The sequence below is a fragment of the Sorex fumeus genome, unplaced genomic scaffold (genome assembly GCF_029834395.1).
Source record: "Sorex fumeus unplaced genomic scaffold, SorFum_2.1 ptg000007l, whole genome shotgun sequence".
Classification (NCBI taxonomy): Eukaryota; Metazoa; Chordata; class Mammalia; order Eulipotyphla; family Soricidae; genus Sorex; species Sorex fumeus.
Window position 1 is genome coordinate 49,929,773 of NW_026606064.1, and position 21,932 is coordinate 49,951,704.

The 21,932-nt window shown below is 37.2% G+C and overlaps 1 protein-coding gene across 1 annotated transcript in view; it reads right to left on the minus strand.

Annotated features, from left to right (window-relative positions):
* DNAH14 (dynein axonemal heavy chain 14) overlaps positions 1 to 21,932 on the minus strand; it is a 342,385-nt gene that overhangs the window by 284,283 nt on the left and 36,170 nt on the right. Inside the window, 6 exon segments of the mRNA XM_056107024.1 lie at positions 2,895 to 3,236; positions 6,517 to 6,861; positions 8,428 to 8,594; positions 12,213 to 12,310; positions 12,400 to 12,448; positions 13,163 to 13,412. Coding sequence (XP_055962999.1) covers positions 2,895 to 3,236; positions 6,517 to 6,861; positions 8,428 to 8,594; positions 12,213 to 12,310; positions 12,400 to 12,448; positions 13,163 to 13,412 — 1,251 coding nt within the window.

Consider the following 21,932-nt stretch of genomic DNA (forward strand, 5'->3'; position numbering starts at 1 on the left):
CGTTTCGGTCCGCCCTTCACGCCCTACCGAGGCCACCAGTTGCCCCCCACGAGCGGCTCTCCAGCACGGCCACGACTCCAGAGCACAGAAACCAATTTCTGAACTATCTGACTTTCAGTAGAAATACTTCCAGGGTCAATAAGTAAAATAGCAGAAATCCAAAACCAACATTTAATTCTTGAACCCAGCTGTAGAAAGCAAATCACTTCACAATACTTTTTCAGCATGTCTGATTAGTGGGGGGGGGGGGTAAACTCTAAATAATAGTGGTGAATCTTTTATTGAAACAATGAATCTAATCAAAGCAGATAGAGTGTTAACTAGAATTCATCTGCCTCACAGGGACTGGGAGGGGTGGGGGGTGGAGTTTTATTGGGGTTCTTCATGGTAAAAAACAAGTATTGGTAAAGGGAAATGTGTTTGATATTTGCATGACTGAGACCTAAACCTGAAAGCTTTGTAACCTTTCCCACAGTGATTCAATAAATAAATAAATAAATAAATAAAAAGAGGATAGGGCTTGATACACACACAGTAGAATGAATATGACCCAGCTATAAGAAAAGCTAAAATCAATCAATTTGCCACTATAAAATGAAAATGGCATAATGCTGAGTACAGTCAGTCAGAAAGGGGGAACAAATGCATAATAATTTCTCTCATAATTAATATACAGAGAAATTTAGTAAGTCAATAACAAATGGCCAAAGGCCTGAAAATGGACCGACAGAACTGACTACCAAGGGAGGTGGAGAGATGGGATGGATCAGTCACGGATGGAAGCTAATACTCTGGTGATGGGTGTGGTGTTAGAACACACTAACAGTATTTTGAATCATGCAGAGTCAATAAAAATTGGGAAGAAATAATCCGTAGAAGTGATGTCTGTATGATGACATATAATAATTTTTTCTTAGGTAAGTCTTATGATTTTCCACTCATTAATTCTGGTTCATGTTTATAAGTCAATTTTGGAGGATGTGGGAAAATACTTAGAGAAATAATCTTATGGATTATTTATTTGATGGGGTCAAAGTCAAGTTTTGCCAATTGTATCAGCAATTTCCTGAACAGATATCTTCAAAGAATGATCTCTGCCACTAGGAATATAAGTCAAGTCACTTGAGGGGTTATAGAATAAGCAATCTCTTAAGCATGCTCGTGCAGGGAAAATAAAGGTAATATAAGGGCCCAGCCTTTTTATTATCATTCAGATTTAATAAGATTTAATTTTGTTCTCATTCAGGATAAATCTCTGGCATCATTCTAGGTCTAGATATTCCCATAGAATGCCTTGAATTTTACAATAATATGATTAAATTCTTTCTACCCAATCATAATCCACTTAGTCCCTTGCATTGCTCCTATAAACTCAACCCTGTAAACTTTATTACAATAGAGATCTCCATTTCAATCAGTGTCCAACCTAATAAATATTCTTAAACAAAAATAGGGCAAACTGGGCACTTTTTTAGATATGTATCTGTAGCACTGTAGCACTGTCCTCCGTTGTTCATCCATTTGCTTGAGTGGGCACCAGTAACATCTCACAACAAATTTTGAGACTTATTGTTACTGTTTTTGGCATATCGAATACGTCATGGGTAGCTTGCCAGCCTTCGCAGTGTGGGAGAGATACTCTCGGTAGCTTGCCAGGCTCTCTGAGAGGGGCGGAGGAATCGAACCCAGTTCCATCGTGTGCAAGGCAAATGCCCTACCCGCTGTGCTATATGTATCTGTACATTTCTTTTTTGGTGCAGAACACCTGGTAGGCTGGAGCTATAGCACAGCGGGTAGGGCGTTTGCTTTGCATGTGGCAGACCCGGGTTCGTTTCCTCCTTCCCTCTCAGAGAGCCTGGCAAGCTACCTAGAGTATCCCGCCAACACAACAGAGCCTGGCAAGCTCCCCGTGGCGTATTCGATATGCCAAAACCAGAAACAAGTCTCACAATGGAGACGTTACTGGTGCCCGCTCAAGCAAATCGATGAACAACGGGTAGACAGGGCTACGCACCTGGCAGTTCTTAGGGACAACTCCTGCCTCTGCACATGGGAATTACTCCCGGAGGTGCTGAGGGTACCATGTGGTCCAGGGATCAAACCTGGGTTAGCTGCATACAAGGCAAGTGCCCTATCTGCTGTACTAGGGCTTCTGCCCCCATATCTGTACATTTCTAAAAATATTTCAGAGGCTAACTGGATATGTGTATCAAGAACTATCGTATGACCCTCTGCTTTTCATCTTCACTATATTTGAATGAAACACTGAAAAGGTGAATGTATAGATTGAAAACTTTAAAAGTTACTAACATTTCAGCTGTGGGTGTTGTGTAATCTAAGGCAGCTTACTTTTTTATCAGGGTTTTGTGTCCGTCCCCTCATCCCCACGAAGATAAATATAAAAAGCGCCTAGCATAGCTCCTGACATCACGACTCTTAAGTGTTGATTTTATAGTTGATTTTATTTTGCTTTGCATAATAAATGAGTTAATTATAATTACTATTTGTCCTATACAAAGGTCCAGAGAGATTTCAGGGAGTTTTTTAAAAAACTCTTTTTATTGACCTGGGACCCTTGGTATATTGTGTTAAAGTCAATGAGAAAAAGTCACCACTTTTGGTGCTGGTACTGATGTTTGGTTGTATTCATTTGTGTATCAGAAAATGCTAAATTTCAATTATAGATTAGTGAAAATAGAGATACCATTTTATTTCCCATTCAAGTTTATTAATAACCAAATTTTGTATATATATTTCTGGCTAAAATGCACACATGAAATTATCTACCTAAGATTGCACAGGAAGCAAAAACCTATCTCTTAAACTTACATGAGACTAAGATCAAAGTAACTTTCAGTGAAAAGCAAAGAAACAAAAACCCAAAACCAACTTACTTTGTCCTTTAAATCACAAACTTCATCCCGTAGACGAATCATGCAGTCTTCCAAATTTTCCCTGAATTTCACAATAGTGTCGTCTTTATTTGCTTCTCTAATCTTTGAGGTAGCTTTCAGTTCGCTAAACTTGGTAAGAAATATTTTATAGACAACATTTTGCTGTTCTGTTGTAGGAATCTGGTAATATCTTAAAATAGAATTCAGCTCAGAAATTATTGAGTACTCTTTTTCTAATGTAGCTATTTTGGAGGGAAGTTTATCCAAAAAAGTAAAGTGTTCTGCAAATTGTTTTGTTTCAGTGGGTTCATGTATCAAATTTTTCAATAATGATTCCACAACCTGAAATTATCAACATGTTAGTTAGAATTCTATAATTATTTCACTATTTTAGAAGACACATTTTAACTACCACCATTAACTTTCATAGCTATAATTTCAGGACAAAATGAAAACATTATTTGACATTAAACATTGCTTTAAATACCCGAGCTTAATGGATCCAATTCTCTCTATGATTAGTGGGTGAAATATGAATGTATCCTGCTCATAAAAAATATTAAAACATAAAAAGCACCAAATAATTCTCTTTATGAGAAATAAAAGTAACTTGGGACAAGAAAGATAGTAAAAGTGGGTAAAGCTGATCCAGGTTCAATCTTTGGCATCCCATATGGACCACCTCCAGGAGTGATTCTTGAGTGTAGAACCAAGAGTAACCCCTTAGTACTGCCATGTATAGACCCCCAAACCAAAATTTAAAACAAAAAGAAAAATAAAACAACATATTCAAAAAAGTGTGGAAGTTTTCAAAGGGATCAACTGTGGCAGATGCTGCAAGTTGGATTATTTGAAGCTCATACATGAAATAGAGAGCTTGAGATCTGACATCTTTGGCAGGTAGAACCCCTTGCAGGTATAGAAGGCATAGTGACTGACCCACAGTAAAAAGTAAAATGATTAGCAATGAGTAGTAAAGCTTATAATACTATTGTTTCCTCCTTGTTTTTGACTAAAATATGGAAATTTATCTGTATTTATCTAGAGCAACAGTTAAAAGAAAGGAGTTGAACTCCCTTCTCCAGATCACCAGCCTTGGATTATTAAAGCTTAGATTTTTTTCTGCATATGACAAATAAACCTCTTGCATAACGTGTATAATGAACACCAGCTATTTTGTTCGCTTATGGGAATGTAATATTACATGAAATAAGAGTACTTTTTATAGATTATAGAATTGCTATGAACCTAAACATAAGATATATATATTTTATTAAAAATAGCACATAGAAACCTGTCACTTAATAGGTACTTTCAGTCCATACTGAAAACTCTTTGTAATGTGAAAAAGTTACTAAGCTCCAAAGGAGTAGCATAGTGGCTTAAAATGCTGGGTTTGTAAGAATATGGTAATGAGTTCAATTCCTGGTGACACCATATCAACCTGTATGTTCCAGGCTACCCAGATGCTTAAACCTTGCAGCTCTGCTGTCTGTGATCCTTGGCATTGCAAGTATTTTCCAGTCACACCACAACCAGGTGTTTATAACCCAGGGTGAGCACTGCAACTGAAAGATGTGCAAAGATCGCATCTAGGAAGTACAATCCTTGGTGAGCATGTGTGACATAGTAATGATCGTCAGAGAGCACTACAACAAGAATGTGCTACTTCACTTAAGTGTGTGGTACCCATGACCATATGTGCAAGCACCACAATAAAAGGGTACAAACCTACTCATCTGTGGAATATAAAGTAACAGAATAGGAGACTAACACTCAAAATAGTTGAGATGAGTACCAGGAAGTTGCTCAATGGCTTGGAGCTGGGGAAAAAGGCAGCTTAGATAGAGAAGGGATCACCAAGTAAAGGGAAGAGGACGCTCGGGATGGGAAATGCGTGCTGAAAGAAGACTATAGACTGAACCCAATGGTCATTCAATACCTCTATTGCAAACCACAACACCCTAAAGGAAAGACAGAGCAAAAGGGAATGCCCTGCCACAGAGGCAGGGTGGGGGGGGGGGGTTGGGAGGGAGGGTTACTTGGCTCATTGGTGGTGGAGAATGGCCACTGGTGGAGGGGTGGATACTTGATCATTGTATAACTGAAATCCAAGCACAAAAGTTTGTAAGTCTACAACTATACCCCATGGTGTTTCACTAATAAAAAATAAATTTTAAAAAAAGGGTGCAAACCTTAGTGAATAATTCTGTTAAGTGTTTGAGCACCACAACCTGATGTACAATCCCCCCAGTGAGGACCACAGTTAAATGTGAGTAAGGGTGTGTGTGTGTGTGTGTGTGTGTGTTAGACAAAGGGGAAAGAGTGAATTATTTTTAAAGCTACTAAAAGTTCTCTCCTCAAAATTTTCTGGGTTTCTTCTTCTTTTTTTTAGTTGCTCTTTCTTAATATACACTGGTGTGTACGATAGCACAGCAGTAGGGTGTTTGCCTTGTGTGCAGCCAGCCTGGCCGAGCCGGGTTCGATTCCTCCGCCCCTCTCAGAGAGCCCGGGAAGCTACCGAGTATTCTCTCCCGCACGGCAAAGCTTGGCAAACTACCTGTGACGTATTTGGTATGCCAAACACAGTAACAACAAGTCTCAAAATGGAGATGTTACTGGGCCCGCTAGAGCAAATTGATGAACAACGGAAGGACAGTGTTTTGTTTGTGTTTGTGTTTTTTCTAGAAATTTTCTAAATATTAGTGTTCATTTTGTTTTCCTGTTTTGGGGCCACACTCAGTGGTGCTCAGGACTTGCTCCTGGCTCTGTGCTCAGGGAATCACTCCCAGTGGGCTCAAGAGACCATACGGGATGCCAAGGGTTGGTTTTATGTGAGGTAAGAGCTCTTCCCACTGTACTATTGGTCCAGCCCCATAAATGTTGCTGACCTTTAGTGTAGGTTTTTTCCATTATCATCACCTCAACAAGTGCATTCTCATTTACTCTAATGATTTTGACCATTACTTTGTATGCTGATCATTTACATGTATATTCCCAGTCTATTTTTCTTTTCTAATATCCATGCATGCACTCCTAGACCTGAATTTAACAAGGCTTATATTCTCCTCCTGAAATGCATCACTGTTCACCCTGTTGCTTAATCAAAAACCTATTGAATAACTATCCTTCGTTATTCTTTGTATTCAATCAGTGATTAAATCCTGTTGACCTCCTGAATATGACTTAAAATCCGTATTCTCCTCAGACTCTATTGTTACTTGGCTTAAGCTAGCATCACTTCTTTATTAGTCATCTTCCTGTCTTGTTGAACTTTGGTCAATCTTTACCCTGCAGCCATAGAAGGTTCTTATAAAGATATAATTGCATAGTAATTTTCCTGCTTAAGTCTCATAGTGATTCCCACAATGAAAGGAAGCAAAAATTATATAGGGCACAATTTTAGATTACAATTGTAAGAGAAACTTTTGAGAAAGTTTGAGAAACATGTGATCAGTGATAAATTTAACACATACTGGAATATGTATTATAAGTTATAAATTGTCATTGTCATTTGAATTAGTTATTATTCTTATACTCAATACATATTTTAAAGTATAATCTATTAATCTTAAACATTGTCAGGCAATAGAAATTTTCAAAATACATTTAAAATACTTACCTTCAAAATATTTACACTCTTTTTTTTAATTGTAGATAACAAGGCATTATTGCTAATAGTTACAATATTGTCGACATATGGTAAACATTCTGACTGATAATCAAAAGTTAGTATGCTGAAAATGCCAATACGCTTTTCAATAGTCATAGTAATAACACGTTTAAGGTACTTTCGAGAATTTTCTAGGATAATTTTAAACTGCGTTGGAGTAAATTCTTTCATATCTGATAATCTCATACTCATGATTTTGGCCTTTGATGTAATGGAACAATATTGTAAAAATCTGTGACTGTAGGCATTAACTAAACCCATTGAATGACCAATAATGGTCAGGAGACACACAACCTGTGAAGTAAAATATTTTTAAAAGTTAGAATACTAAGAGTAAAAATTAGTGTGGCTAAATATGCTACTAGTTCTGCCAAAATATTTAAAATAATAGTTTCATTTGGAGTTGTTTCATGAAGAAATTTTCTAATTTTTTTATATTTAACCTCTATATGAATTCTTACTTGACCATTTTACTTTACTATTAGCACATTATTTTGAACCCTGTACTAGACACAGCATTTGTTTATTCCTTTGCCATCCAGTTTTAGCATATATACTTTATGTACAGACTTGGGAAAGGACAATTCTTATTCTATGTGACCTTAGCCAATTACCAATATATAGTTAGTTTGGAGAGGATGGCATCCTGACTCAAGCAAAGACAATTAAATTCCTTTGTGAATTTGAATTAAAAAAATACCCAGTTATGGTTAAAGAAACTTTGGTACATCTACACAATGGAGTACTATGCAGCTGTTAGAAAAGATGAAGTCATGAAATTCATATACAAGTGGTACTACATGGAAAGTATCATGCTAAGCAAAATGAGTCAGAAAGAAAGGGACAGACATAGAAAGACTGCATTCATCTGAGGAACATAAAGTAACAAAATATGAGACTAACACCCAAGAATAGCCGAAATAAGTACCAGGAGGATTACTCCATGGCTTTGAGGACAGCCGCACACGCTAGGGGAAAAGGTAACTCAGATAGAGAAGGGAGCACCAAATAAAGGGTGTTGGGAGGTTCCTCTCAGGATGGGAAATGCGTGATGAGAGTAGTCTATAGACAGAACAAGATTGCCACTCAGTGTCTCTTTTGCAAACCACAGCACTCAAAAGGAGAGAGATAACAAAAGGGAATGCCCTGCCACAGAGGTAGGGTGGGATGGGGGAAGGGGGTGGGAGGGATACTGGGACCGGTGGTGGTGGAGAATGGGCACTGGTGGAGGGATGGGTATTCTATTATTGTATATTATTGTATAACTGAAACCCAAGCACAAAAATTTGTAAGTCTACAACTGTACCTCATGGTGTTTCACTAATAAAAATTTAAGAAAAAAAAACTAAAAAAAAAAAACAGGTGGTAATAAGAAAAGTGAGGGTTATTGCAAATCAATATGCTGGCAAGTCAATATTACAAGGAAGCCATAAAGAAATATCTGGGGCTGGAGAGATAGTACAGGGGTTAAGGTGTTTTTCTTGTATTTGGTGAACCTGGTTCAATCACCACATATGGTCCTCCAAGCACCACCAGGAGTTATCCCTGAGCATAGAGAACCAGAAGTAAGCCCTGAGCACTGCCTGGTGTGGCCCAAATACTTCCCCAAATTCCAGAAAGGAAGGAAGGGAAGGAAGGATTTCCAATTTACACCTTTTCGTGATGTAAATTAGAGAAAAAAACACAGATGAATAGAAGAAAGGTTAGTATGAAAAATAGAAGAAAACCTGGGAAAGATTTTTCAAACGCCATAAAACACAATATTATAATTTTTCAATGAATCCCCTTTACCCAAGAATTTCAGTGGGTTTGTGCATCTTAAACTATAAATTCCTTAAAACAGACTACTTTTAAACTTACTTTCCTTTGGTATATAGGATCTTTTTCAAAAAGGATTTCACAATCTAGCCTCTTTTTTCGCTTATTACATTCTAGTTCTCTTTCTGTATTGTTAGGAAAATCCACAGTTAAAACAGAATTAGTAAAGATATCCAGGCGAGGATCTTGGCAAAGAGGTTTCACTGTAGCTAAAACATGTAATGGTGATCAAAAATTAGTATTTTCAGAAAAGACACTGAAAGTTAAAACCTTAAAACTATCCATAACATATGCAACTATTGAAAACATACTTACCATGTAATATTCTGTGCAAATAGAATAAAATAGAGGAGTGCATATATGTTTTCTGTTGTGGTGGTAGGTTTGGGAGCCACACCTGGTGATACTCGGGCATTACTCCTGGCTCTACACTCAGAAATCACATCTGGCAATGCTCAGGGAAGACACAGGGAATGTTGGGATCAAACCTGGGTCTGTTCTTTTGGATGTGGGCCAGCCTCTGTGGTGTGAGATGGTATCTCATTATTGTTTTGTTCTGTACCCCCTGATAATTAGTGATGTAGAACATTTTCTCATGTACCTTTTAGCCATTCTGATTTCTTCTTTGAGAAGGTTTCTGTTCATTTCATTGCCTCATTTTCTGATGGGGTTGGATGTTTTCTTCTTGTGGAGTTCAACCAGTGCCTTATATATCCTTGATATCAGCCCCTTATCAGATTGGAATTGGGTAAATTTCATTTCCCGTTCTGTGGATTGTCTTTGTATTCTGGTCACTGTTTCGTTAGAGGTATAGAAGCTTCTTAATTTAATACAGTCCCATCTGTTTATCTCTGTTTCCACTTGCCTAGTCAGTGGCGAGTCATCTTTAAAGATACCTGTAGCTTCAATGTAATGGAAGGTTTTGCTGACTTTGTCTTCAATGTACCTTATGAATTCTGGTCTGATGTTGAGGTCTTTAATCTATTTTCATCTGACTTTTGTGCATGCTGTTAGGTAGAGGTGTGAGCCCATTTTTTTGCATGTAGCTGTTCAGTTTTGCCAGCACCATTTGTTGAAAAGGCTTTCCTTGTTCCACTTCACATTTCTTGCTTCCTTATCAAAGATTAGATGATCATATATTTGAAGGTGTGTGTAAAGATATTCAACTCTATTCCACTGGTCTGCTGCTCTGCCTTTGTTCCAGTACCATGCTGTTTTAATTATTACTGTTTTGTAATAGAGTTTGAGGTTGGGGAAGGTGATGCCTCCCATCGTCTTTTCCCCTAGATTTGCTTTAGCTATTTGTGTGGGTTTGTTGTTCCATATGAAATTCAGGAGTGTTTGGTCCACTTTCTTGAAGAATGTCATGGGTATCCTTATAGGGATCGCATTGAATATGTATAATGCTTTGGGGAGTATTGCTATTTTGACAATGTTAATTCTCCCAATCCATGAGCACAAGATGTGTTTTCATTTCCTCTTGTCCTCTTTTATTTCATGAAGTAATGTTTTGTAGTTTTCTCTGTATAGGTCCTTCCCCTCCTTAGTTAAGCTGATTTCAATGTACTTGATTTTCTGAGGCATGATTGTGAACGGAATTGTTTTTTCGTATCACTTCATTCTCTCTCATTATTTGCATATAGGAAAGCCATGGACTTTTGGGTGTCGGCGTGTGTGGGGGGAGAAAGGGACTCCCCTTCACTGCTGGTGGAAATGCCGACTGGTTCAGCCCTTTTGGAAAACAATTTAGACGCTCCTGAAAAAATTAGAAATTGAGCTCCCATTTGACCCAGAAAAAACCACTTCTAGGAATATACCCCGGGGAGGCAAAAAAGTATAGTAGAAATGACATCTGCACTTGTATATTCATTGCTGCGCTGTTTACAATAGTCAAAATCTGGAAAAAACCTGAGTGCCCAAGAACAGATGACTGATTGAGGAAACTTTGGCACATCTACACAATGGAAGACTATGTAGCTGTTAGAAAAGATGAAGTTATGAAATTTGCATGTAAGTTGATCAACATGGAAAGTATCATATTAATGAGTCAGAAAGAGAGGGACAGAGATAGAAAGATTACATACATCTTTGGAATATAAAGTAACAGAATAGGAGACTAACTCCCAAGAATAGTAGAGATAAGGACCAGGAGGTTTGCCCTATGGCTTAGAAGCCTGCCTCATATGCTGGAAGAAAAAGGCAGCTCAGACAGAGAAGGGAACACCAAGTAAAGAGTCCTGGGAGGACCTGCTCGGGTTAGGAGCTGCCGAAAATAGACTATAGACTAGACTGAACATGACGACCACTATACCTCTATTGCAAACCATAATACCCCAAAAGAGAGAGAGAACAAAAGGGAATGCCCTGCCAAAGAGGCGGGGTGGGGAGGGAGAGGGGATGGAGGGGTGAGAGGGATGCTGAGATCATAGGTGGTGGAGAATGGGCACTGGTGGAGGGATGGGTAACCAATCATTGTATGACTGAAACACAAACACGAACGTTTGTAAGTATACAACAGTACCTCACAGTGATTCACAAAAACAAACAAACAAACAAACAAACAAAACCAAAAAACCCTGGGTCTGCTGTGTGCAAGGCCTTACCCACTGTACTACTATTGCTCCAGGCCCTGCATTGCTAGGTCCTATGAGCTGGGTCATATAAATTACTTTTTGAAGAAATCTTCATACTACTTTTCAGAGAGGCTGAACCAAATGACAGATTGAAGAATGTCATTAAGATGTTTATTGCATTGAATCTGTATAATGTATTAGCGAGAATTGTCAGTTTGGCAATATTAATTCTTCTAATCTATGAGCATGGAATATTTTTTTCCATTTCCCTGCTTCTGTTGCCTATTTTTGTCAATAGAGACAGAGTTTTCAATAATCTTTCACATTCCTTGTTGATTCTTAGGTATTCTTTGTTTTTAGACACCATTTAAAATGGAGTTGTCTTTTTTCTCCCTTTCTCTTCTGGTTTATAATTTGTTTATTGAAAAGCAACACATTTCTGTGTATTGGTTTTGTAGCCCGATACTTTTCTACATTGGTTTATAGTTTCTAAGATTTTTTAGTTGAGTCTTTATGATCTTCTATGTATAAAATCAGTCATCAGCAATTAGTAATAGTTTACCTTCTTTTCCAGTCTTGATCCTTTTGGTTTCTTTTTCTTGTTGTAGCAAGAACCTCTAAACTATATTGAGTAGTACTGTAGATATTGAACATCCCTGTCTTGTGCCTGATCTCAGAGAGAAGGCTCTCACTTTTTTTGGGGGGGGCATTGAATATGAGGTTGACTGCTGTTTTTTGGTAAATCTTCATTAAAATATTAGGGTACATTCCATATATCCCTGTTTTATTTATTTTTTAAACCATGAACTTTGTACAATATTGTAGAATATGGTAAACGGTTTTAATTTATTGATACAATTACAGGATTTTGACTTTTGTTGGTATGGTGCATGTATTGAACCATCCTTGCATTCCTAGAATGAATCCTACTTGGTCACGGTGTATGATTTTTTATTTTGTTGGATTTGGTTTGCTAAAATTTTGATGAAAAAATTTGGATCAGTGTTAATTAGATATACCGGTCTATAATTTTTTTGTATTATCTTTATCACTTTTAGTATAAAGTGATAGATTAATGTAGCCTCAAATAATTTCACATCCTGACTGATCCCATGAGTATAAATTAATTGCCTAAGATAAAATATTGCTGCTAAATACATTTATTGATAAAAATTTAGATACTTAAGTTTAAGGAAATATTGCTAAAGAAGACAATATTTTTATATTCTTTTACTAAACTTTTAAGATACTTACTTATACATTTTTCCATTTCAGCCAGCATATTTTGAATTTTTATTGAAAAATCAAATCTGTTTGGTTCTAAAAATATGTTTGTAGGGAATTCTGAAAGTCTAAGAAAACAGTAGAACCATATTTCAGTAGAAAAAAATAACAAGATTAAATCCAATTTCTTGTCATCTGAAAACTATATAATACTTACTCCTCATACGTCACGTCTTTATTCTCAAAATCATTCTCAAGTTCTATGTCTGTTAAAATCCATTAGAAAAAACAGTGAATAATTGATAAATGATTAGATAATACATGTCATTGTTTAATGAACACCCTAAAAATAAACTGGAAAATATTCGAAAGACTGTATTCAAAAGCTATCCCCACATTCTAAGTGAAAACGACCTAAAATAAAGTATGAATCTGTATTTTAACAGGCTTGGTGTTATTCACCCTGATTAAAAGGATCTTCAGGACACCTCTAGTAAGAAATGCCATTTGTTTTGAGATAAAAATAGTGTTACAGGGCAACACACAGTTATTACTTATGTGCACCAAATATAGTTTGCATATTTATGTTGTCTTTTCATCCTTTAATTTTATAAAATCATATAGCACAGCGGGTAAGGCATTTGCCTTGCACGAGGCCTACATGGCTGACCCGGGTTCAATTCCACCGCCCCTCTTGGAGAGCCCGGCCGAGAGTATCTTGCCTGCACGGAAAAGCCTGGCAAGCTTCCCGTGATGTATTAAATATGCCAAAAACAGTAACAACAAGTCTCACAATTTGTTGTGAGACGTTACTGGTGCCAGCTTGAGCAAATTGGTGAACAACGGGAGGACAGTGCTACAGTGCTATACTCATATATATTTATATATAATATATACTTTTATATATAACATTTTTTCTCACTTGCTATTTTTTCAACTATTAGCATATTTTCTTCATTCTTTATAACCACATTCTTTACCTGAAAACATTGCTTCAAGATTCCAATGACGTGTTTTGTGTATCTTTACTGGATATAGTATTTCACTTGAAGATTTTGTGAGAAATTTGCTTTCAGGAATTTTAGAGTTTCCAGCATACATTTTGGGGTCACAGCTGGTCTCACATAAATTTTCTAATAAATCACTCTCAGAAGGAATTCTCAAGTGTAGATGGACTTTAAATATTGGTGCATATTTTTTTCTCATATCCACTTTAATAACATTCAAAATCTAAATGAACAGATATAGTACGGTCAGTAACAGTATATAACCCTTTGAAAGAGCATTTCTTTTAATACAGAGCTAAATTTTAGTATAACCAATAGAACTGAATGACATAGTATTGTGATACAGCTGATATTAGAATGTTCAAATAATAGTAGTATAAATGATGTATTGTGATATAGTTCCCCCTCAATATTTGTAATGTGAGAATTTTCCCCAAAATATTATTTGACAGTAATTATTTGAAAGCTTACTTAAAGTAGCAATTCTTGGTACCTAATCCCAGAAATTTTGAGTTAAAATGGCAAGGGTCAGGAGGTCAGGAAAGCAAAATTTAAATGTTGGACAGATGGGTACTCAAGGTTAGTAATAATAAGTGATGTCCTGAGAAATTGAAGCACCATGGTGTCAAGGGCCTTATTTGTTTCTTGAGATTACCATTTTGTCCCCCAGGTCATGACCCCACATGAAGTGTGGTTACTATGTGACTGTGCATTTCTTAACCTCTTTATAACTCACCTTGAGCATACAGTGACACCCTAACTCTAGTCATCTAACAACACTAGAAACATTTCCAGAATGCAAAAGTCATAGTGGTAAAGCAATGCAGAACCCCAGCACACTTAGTGAATGCCCCAGAGATTAACTCAGTAATAACAAGCTACATAACCTTTCTGATATGGACTTTAGAGAGGAAATGTTAAGGATGTTTAAGGAGCTTAGAGAAACAAAGGAACATGCAGTCAATAAAACATAAGAAATTGTGAGAGCAGAAATGGGAAAGCTACAAACGGAAATGACAGAAGTGGAAAACCTGGTGGGTGACATGAAAAACTCACTGGAGGGTCTCACCAGCAGAGTAACACTGCCAAAGACAGCGGAACCAATGAGTTACAAGATGAGGAGCAGAAAATCTCCAGTAAACAGTAGAAAATGGGGAAAATCAACCTCAAAATAAACAAACATCTGACAACTTGTGGATGGATTCAAGAGGAACAACATAAGAATCATTGGCATCCCAGAAGGCCAGGAGGGCAAGCCTAATAATGAAGAAGTACCAGTCAAAGACATCATTGCTAAGTTCCCAGAGCTGGAGAGTGCATGCACCCACATCCATGAGACCCAAAGGATACCAGTTCAAAGAAATCCAAATAAAAATACTCTAAGACACATCCTAATCAGAAAAGCAAAAGACATAGAGATGGAATACTGAATGCAGCATGAGCAAAAAAGAAAATTATTTACAAAGGAGCTGCTTAAGATTTACAGCAGATTTACCAAAAAAAAACTTTCCAGATCCAAATACAATGATGGTGGGATATAGTTAAAACAAAACAAACACAAAAGTACAACAACAACAAAAATACCCTAAATTAAATGAATGCCTCACCAAGAATATTATACCTGAATGAGAGACAGACTCTCATTCAGCCTTGAAGTTACACAACTTCACAGATAAACAACTCAAGACTTTCATAGATTTAAAAAACTCTTTTCAAGAAGAACTAAAAAGGGGTTACTTTAAGACTAGATGAATCCCACAAACACACCAAACTCTTGCCAAAAGATGGCACAAAACTCCATGACAGTTATCTTTCTCAATGTCAATGGGGAAAATGTACCAATTAAGAAACACAGAGTAGCAGGGTGGATTAGAAAATTGAACTCAACTTTTTGCTCCCTGCAAGAAACACATTTGAATATTCAGAGCAAACACAGACTCAAAGTCAAGGCGGGAAGACAATTCTTCAAGCAAACAACCCCCTCAAAAAGTCTGAGATGGCCATACTAGGAAACAGACGATACAGACTTTAGGTTATAAGAAAATGTTATGAGACAGTGAAGGCCATTTTTTTAATGATCAAGGGATATATGTATATCAGGAAGAATTCACAGTCATAAACACAGATACATCTAATGAGGGACCAGCAAAATATTTAAAACAACTCCTAATGACTTGAAGAAAGATGTTGATAGCAACACAATGTTAGTTGGAGACTTCAACACTGCCCTGTCACCTGTTGATAGATCAAGTAGACTAAAGTTCAGTAAGGAAATACTTGATTTAAATGAAGAAATGGAGGAGAGGGCTTTATACACACACACACACACACACACACACACACACACACGTACATAGCTTTTCATTTTCAAAAAGCCAAAAACACATTCTTCTCCAATATACACGGGGCAGTCTCAAGATAGATCACATGCTGGTATATAAAACATAAATCCACAAAGTGAAAAAGATAGAAATCATGCCAATTATTTTCTCAGAAACATGATGCACTGAAAATAGAAATCAATCATAAACATAAATGGAGAAACAACTCAAAAACCTGGAAATTAAATATCTCATTACTGAACAACTAATAGGTTAGAGAGGAAATCAAAGAAGAAATTATAATATTCCTGGAAACAAGCAATGAATGAGGACAAAACCTACCAGGACTTGTGGGACACAGCAAAAGTGATGTTAATGGTGGGGGGAGGGGAGATTCAGAACTATGCAAGCATTCATCAGGAAGGAAGAAAGGGCCCACATAAATAACTTGAGGGTACAACTTAAGAAACTGGAAAATTACCAATAAGAGAAGCCCAAACCAGGCAGGAAAAAAAGAAATAATAAAATTAATGAACTGGAATCCAAACACAAAATCCAAAATATCAATGAAAATAAGAACTTTGAAAAAATTAACAAAATCAACAACTAGCAAGGCTCACAAGGAAACAAAGAGAGGGAACCCTAGTAAATGGAATCAAAAATGAAATAGGGAAAACCATGACAGACACCATAGAAATTCAAAGGATCATGAGAGATGCTTTGAGATCTTTATGCCATGAAACAAGAGAACCTAGAAGAAATTAATAAATTCTTGGACTACTGTGCCCTCCAAAGGCTGAACCAAAGTAACTTGAAATATCTGAAAGAACTACCACTATCAAGGACATTGAAATATTAATCAGAAGTCTTCCCCAAAACAAAAGTCAAGGCTCAGATGAATTCACTAGTGAGTTCTTTCAAACTTATAAAGAGGACCTATTGCCAATCCTTTTCAGGCTCTTCCGGGAAATTGAAGAAACAGAAAGAAACACTATCAAACAGTTTCTATGAAGCAAACATCACTCTGATAACCAAAAGCAGGCAGAGACATGAGAGACAGAGAAAGAGAGGAAGAGAGAGAGAGAGAGAGAGAGAGAGAGAGAGAGAGAATTAGAGACCCATATCCCTATTGAATACTGATGCAAAGATTCTTAACAAAACAAAATATTAGCAAATAGAATCCAACAACTCATCAAAAAGATCATAGTATGACCAAGTAGGATTCATCTCAGGGATGCAAGGATGCTTTAACACACACACAAGTCAATCAACATAATACACCATATCACACTGACACACTGTCCTCCCATTGTTCATCGATTTGCTCGAGCGGGCCCAATAACGTCTCCATTGGAGACTTTGTTGTTACTGTGTCTGGCATATCGAATACGTCACGGGGAGCTTGCCAGGCTCTGCGTGCGGGCGAGATACTCTCGGTAGCTTGCCGGGCTCTCCGAGAGGGGCGGAGGAATCGAACTCGAGTCGGCCATGTTGGCTGCATGCAAGGCAAACGCCCTACCGCTGTGCTATCGCTCCAGCCCATATCAATTAGAGAAAAATAAGAATCATATGATCATATCAATAGATACAGAGAAAACATTTGACAATATCCAGCACCCATTCATGATAAAAACTCTCAACAAAATGGTAACCAAAGGAACTTTCCTTTGGTAAAGGTAAAGGTAAAGGCCCTCCCGTTGATCATCGATTTTGCTCGAGTGGGCCCAGTAACGTCTCCATTGGAGACTTTGTTGTTACTGTGTCTGGCATATCGAATACTCTCGGTAGCTTGCCGGGCTCTCCGAGAGGGGCGGAGGAATCGAACTCGGGTCGGCCATGTTGGCCGCTTGTCAGGTGAATGCCCTATCCTCTGGTAAATGAAATCAAAGCCATTTACCACAAGTCTGCAGCAAACATTATAGTCAATTGGGAAAAAAACTAAAAGTCTTTCCCTCTAAGATCAGGCACAAGACAAGGTTGCCCACTCTCACCACTTCTATTTAACATAGTACTGGAAGTACTTCCATAATAATTAGACCAAAAAAAGATATAAAGGATGTTCAGATAGGAAAAGAATAATTCAAGCTCTCACTGTTTGTGGATGACATGATATTATATTTAGAAAATCCTAAAGACTATAAAAATGCTCCTAGAAGCAATAGATTTGTATAGTAAATTGGCAGGCTACAAAATTAATACCCAAAAGTTTCTGACTTTCCTACATGCAAATGACGAAAGAGAAGAAAGAGATATTAGAAAAACAATCCCATTTACAAATATTGCCTCAGAAAATCAAGTACCTCCGAATTAGCTTAACAAAAGAATTAAAAACCTATACAAAAAAAAAGTATGAAACATTATTTCAAGAAATAAAAGAAGACACAAGGATATGGAAACACATCTCCTGCTCATGGATTGGGAGAATTAATATCATTTAAAATGCCAATATTCCCCCAAAGCACTGTAAATATTCAATGCAGTCCCTATAAAGATACACATGACATTTCTCAAAGTAATAGATCAAACACTCTTGAAATTCATATATAACAATACCCCTTCCCAACTGGAATAGCTAAAGCAATCCGGGGGGGGGGGGGAAGATGGGATGAATACTTTCCCAAACTTCAATCGATATTACAAAACAGTTGTGATTAAAACAGCACATAACTGGAATAAAGAAAAACCCTCAGATCAATGAATGAATTGAATATTCTGAAACAGACCCTCAGGTATATAATCAGATGATCCTCAATAAAGAAGCAAAAAAAGAGAAATAAAGCAAGGAAAGACTCTTCAACAAATGGTGCTGGGAAAATGAAACAAAGAACTCATACCTCTTTCTAATGCTATGCATAAAAGTCAAATTAAAATAGATTAAAGAATTCATGAGGCGCACAGAAGAAAGCATAGCCAGAATTATTAGTGACACTGAATCTAAAGGCATCTTCAAAGATGAAATACCACTGACCAAGCAAGTAGAAGCAAAAATAAACAAATAGGACTACATTAAATTAAGAAGCTTCTGCACCTCAAAGGAAATGATGAACAGGAAACAAAAAGAGCCCTCAGAATGAAAGAAATTATTTATTCAATGCCCATTGATAAGGTGTTAGTATCCAAGATAGTTATAGAACTTTACAAGAAAAAAAAAACATCCAAACCCATCAAAAATGGGGAGAAGAGATGAACAAAAACTTTCTCAAAAAAGAAATAGAAATGTGCTAAAAAGTGCTCTGTATCATCAGAGAGATGAAAATCAAAACAACAATGATATATCATCTCACACCAAAGAGACTGGTACACTGCAAAAACAACAAGAACAACCAGTGCTGGTGTGGATGTTCCCAGGGGGAAAAGGACTCTCATTCACTGTTGGTGGGATTGTTTGATTGGTTCAGCCTTTCTGGAAAACAATCTAGACATTCTTAAAAATCTAGGAATTGAGTTTCCATTTGACCTAACAACTCTACTTCTACCCACAGGGCCCCGAAACAAAACAAAATGGAGAAAAGACATTTGTACTCCTATGTTCTTGCAGCCCTATATACAATAGCCAAGTCTGAAAACAACCCAAATGTCCAAGAATAGATGACTGAAAAAAAAGGGTATGTATACACACAATGGTATGCACACACAATGGAATATTACTCAGCCATAAGTAAAGATAAAGTCATGTAATTTGCTACTACATGGAGGGACCTGTAGAGTATTATGCTGATATTCTCATGTATCATGAGAGAGAAAAATATCACCTTAGAAGAAGATTGACACAGAATGTTCTCTCTCCTATGAGGAATACAAAGAAACATAATGGTGGAATAATGAATAACCAAAGAAAATGGAAACAAAGAACAAAAGAACAGGTATTTATTAGGAAACATGCCGCTTGAGGGAGCTGGAGGATAGAACAGGGAGGGAGAACATCTAGGGTGGAGGGAAGAGTTTATATGGGAGGAGGTGGGGCTGAAAGGCGGTGAAGAGTTATCCAGGAAACCCAATCAGCAAAAGTAATGTAAACCACAGTGCATAAACTTACTTTAAAAAATAAATTACAAGTCAAGGACTGGTTCCTAATTTATTAGTAGAGTCCTAGCATGTGAAGTCCTGGTTCTTATCCCCAGTACAGAAAAAATATTATAAACATGTGAAGTCCTGGTTCTTATCCCCAGTACAGAAAAAATATTATAAAACAAAACTATACATTCAATCATTAATATCTGTCCCATTTCTTCACTTTAACATGAATATTATAGAATGACATTTATACTGAAAATGTAGGGATAATTCAGATCTCAGTATCCAATTTACACAATTTAAATGCTTCTAAATTCCACTGAGGCATGGGTTCTCAATCTGTTGATTTCTCAGATCCCATAAATAACCTGCAGTGCTACAGTTATTTAGTCAATATTTTTCAATATGTTTATCTGAGTTATCTTGTAAAAACATTAATCTTTAGTTCGAGACATTAATAAATAAAGACAGTTAACAGTATAAATAAACATCACTTCAGTCTACTGAAGGTATGGTATGTATAGATGTTGAAGAAATTTTCAAAACTTCAAAAGTCACACAAATAGAAAGAGTTTCTGTTTGAAATCATAAAAAATGTCTTGAAACTACTAAAATGATTAATTATATTTGTCGTGTGTATCCATATATTGTAACTGTGTGATTAACAGTGACTCAATTAGAAAAATTAAAAATCATCAAATAGGAAGCAAGGATAAGGAGATACAGGTGTGAAGACATATAGATCAGCAAGAGAGTATATTGAAATAAAGTGCATATATTCTATGATCCATTGATCCGAGGCAAGCAAGTAGGGGAACCCTGGCAATGAGTTTGGGGAAGCAACAAAACCAAGAAATGATCTAGAAAGTTACTCCGTTATGAGACCAAAAGTAATTCTGGAGCATGAAGGCTTTGCATCCCCTTTGGAGATGAAGAAACGAATGCCTGTTTATAAGACTCTAAGTGTCCAGAGATGGCTTAATCTCCTAATGAGAGAAGAGATTGGAGCAAGAAAAAAGACCAACGAAAGTTCAAAATCTTTTCCTCTTGACAATGCCCTAGCAACACTCTTACCTACATAGAAAGCCTTAAACAGGAGCAGTTTGGGGGAAACTATGAAACCAACTTTAAAAAGCAAATGGTGCACATTCCCATTCTGGGGTCACCAGCATTACAACTTGAGGTGTGTAATTGCTTTCTTTTACTTCAAAAGATTCTCTTGTCTCTGAAGAAGCCCATGACCTCTCTTGAATGATTTATATTTTCTCTCTCCTTTTTTAAATTTTTTTAAAAAATTTATTTATTTATTTTTAAAGTTTTATTAGTGAGACACCATGAGGTACAGTTGTAGACTTACAATTTTTTGTGCTTGGGTTTCAGTTATACAATGATCGAGTATCCATCCCTCCACCAGTGCCCATTCTCCACCACCATAGATCCCAGTATCCCTCCCACCCCCGCTTCCCCCATCCCATGCTGCCTCTGTGGCAGGGCATTCCCTTTTGTTCTCTCTCTCCTTTTGGGTGCTGTGGTTTGCAAAAGAGGCATGAGTGGCAATCATGTTCAGTCTATAGTCTACTTTCAGCATGCATCTCCCATCCTGTGAGGATCCTCCCAACACCCTTTGTCTGGTGCATTTCCCATCTTGAGAGGATCCTCCCAACACCCTTTATTTGGTGCTCCCTTCCCTATCTGAGCTCTCTTTTCCCCTAGCATGTGCGGCTGGCCTCAAAGTCATGGAGTAAACCTCCTGGTGCTTATCTCGGCTATTCTTGGGTGTTAGTCTCCTATTTTGTTTATGTTCCCCAGATGAATGCAATCTTCCTATGTCTGTCCCTCTCTTTCTGACTCATTTCACTTAGCATGATACTTTCCATGTAGTACCACTTGTATGTAAATTTCATGACTTCATCTTTTCTAACAGCTACATAGTACTCCATTGTGTGGATGTACCAAAGTTTCTTTAACCAGTCATCTGTTCTCGGGCACTCAGGTTTTTTCAGATTATAGCTTTTGTAAACTCTCTTCTCTTTTTTTAATAACATTTATTGACTTCACTATTTCTCTGAAACTGTTTCAGCAAGGGTGAAAGACGAACCTGGGAATCCTGGGTGGAGACCCCGACTAATCCTTTTCCTGCAAAGAGCAATCCCACACTCTTGCCTGAAGTCATGGCTTCCAAAAATTCAGTGAAGATCAGTTTCTACACCACGTAGATCAAGTGGATCTCAGTTACAATTTGATGACTGCTTCTTGAGCTTAATGGGACACTTGCATCCCCACCATCCCTACCATGCAAGTCTTCCGTGAACACTCTATTCAATTCTACCTTCCCCTCTCCCCAGGCACTGCCCTGGGGTGAAATGGGTCAAACAGAAGGCTATGTCATGGCTTTCCATGCTTCCAAC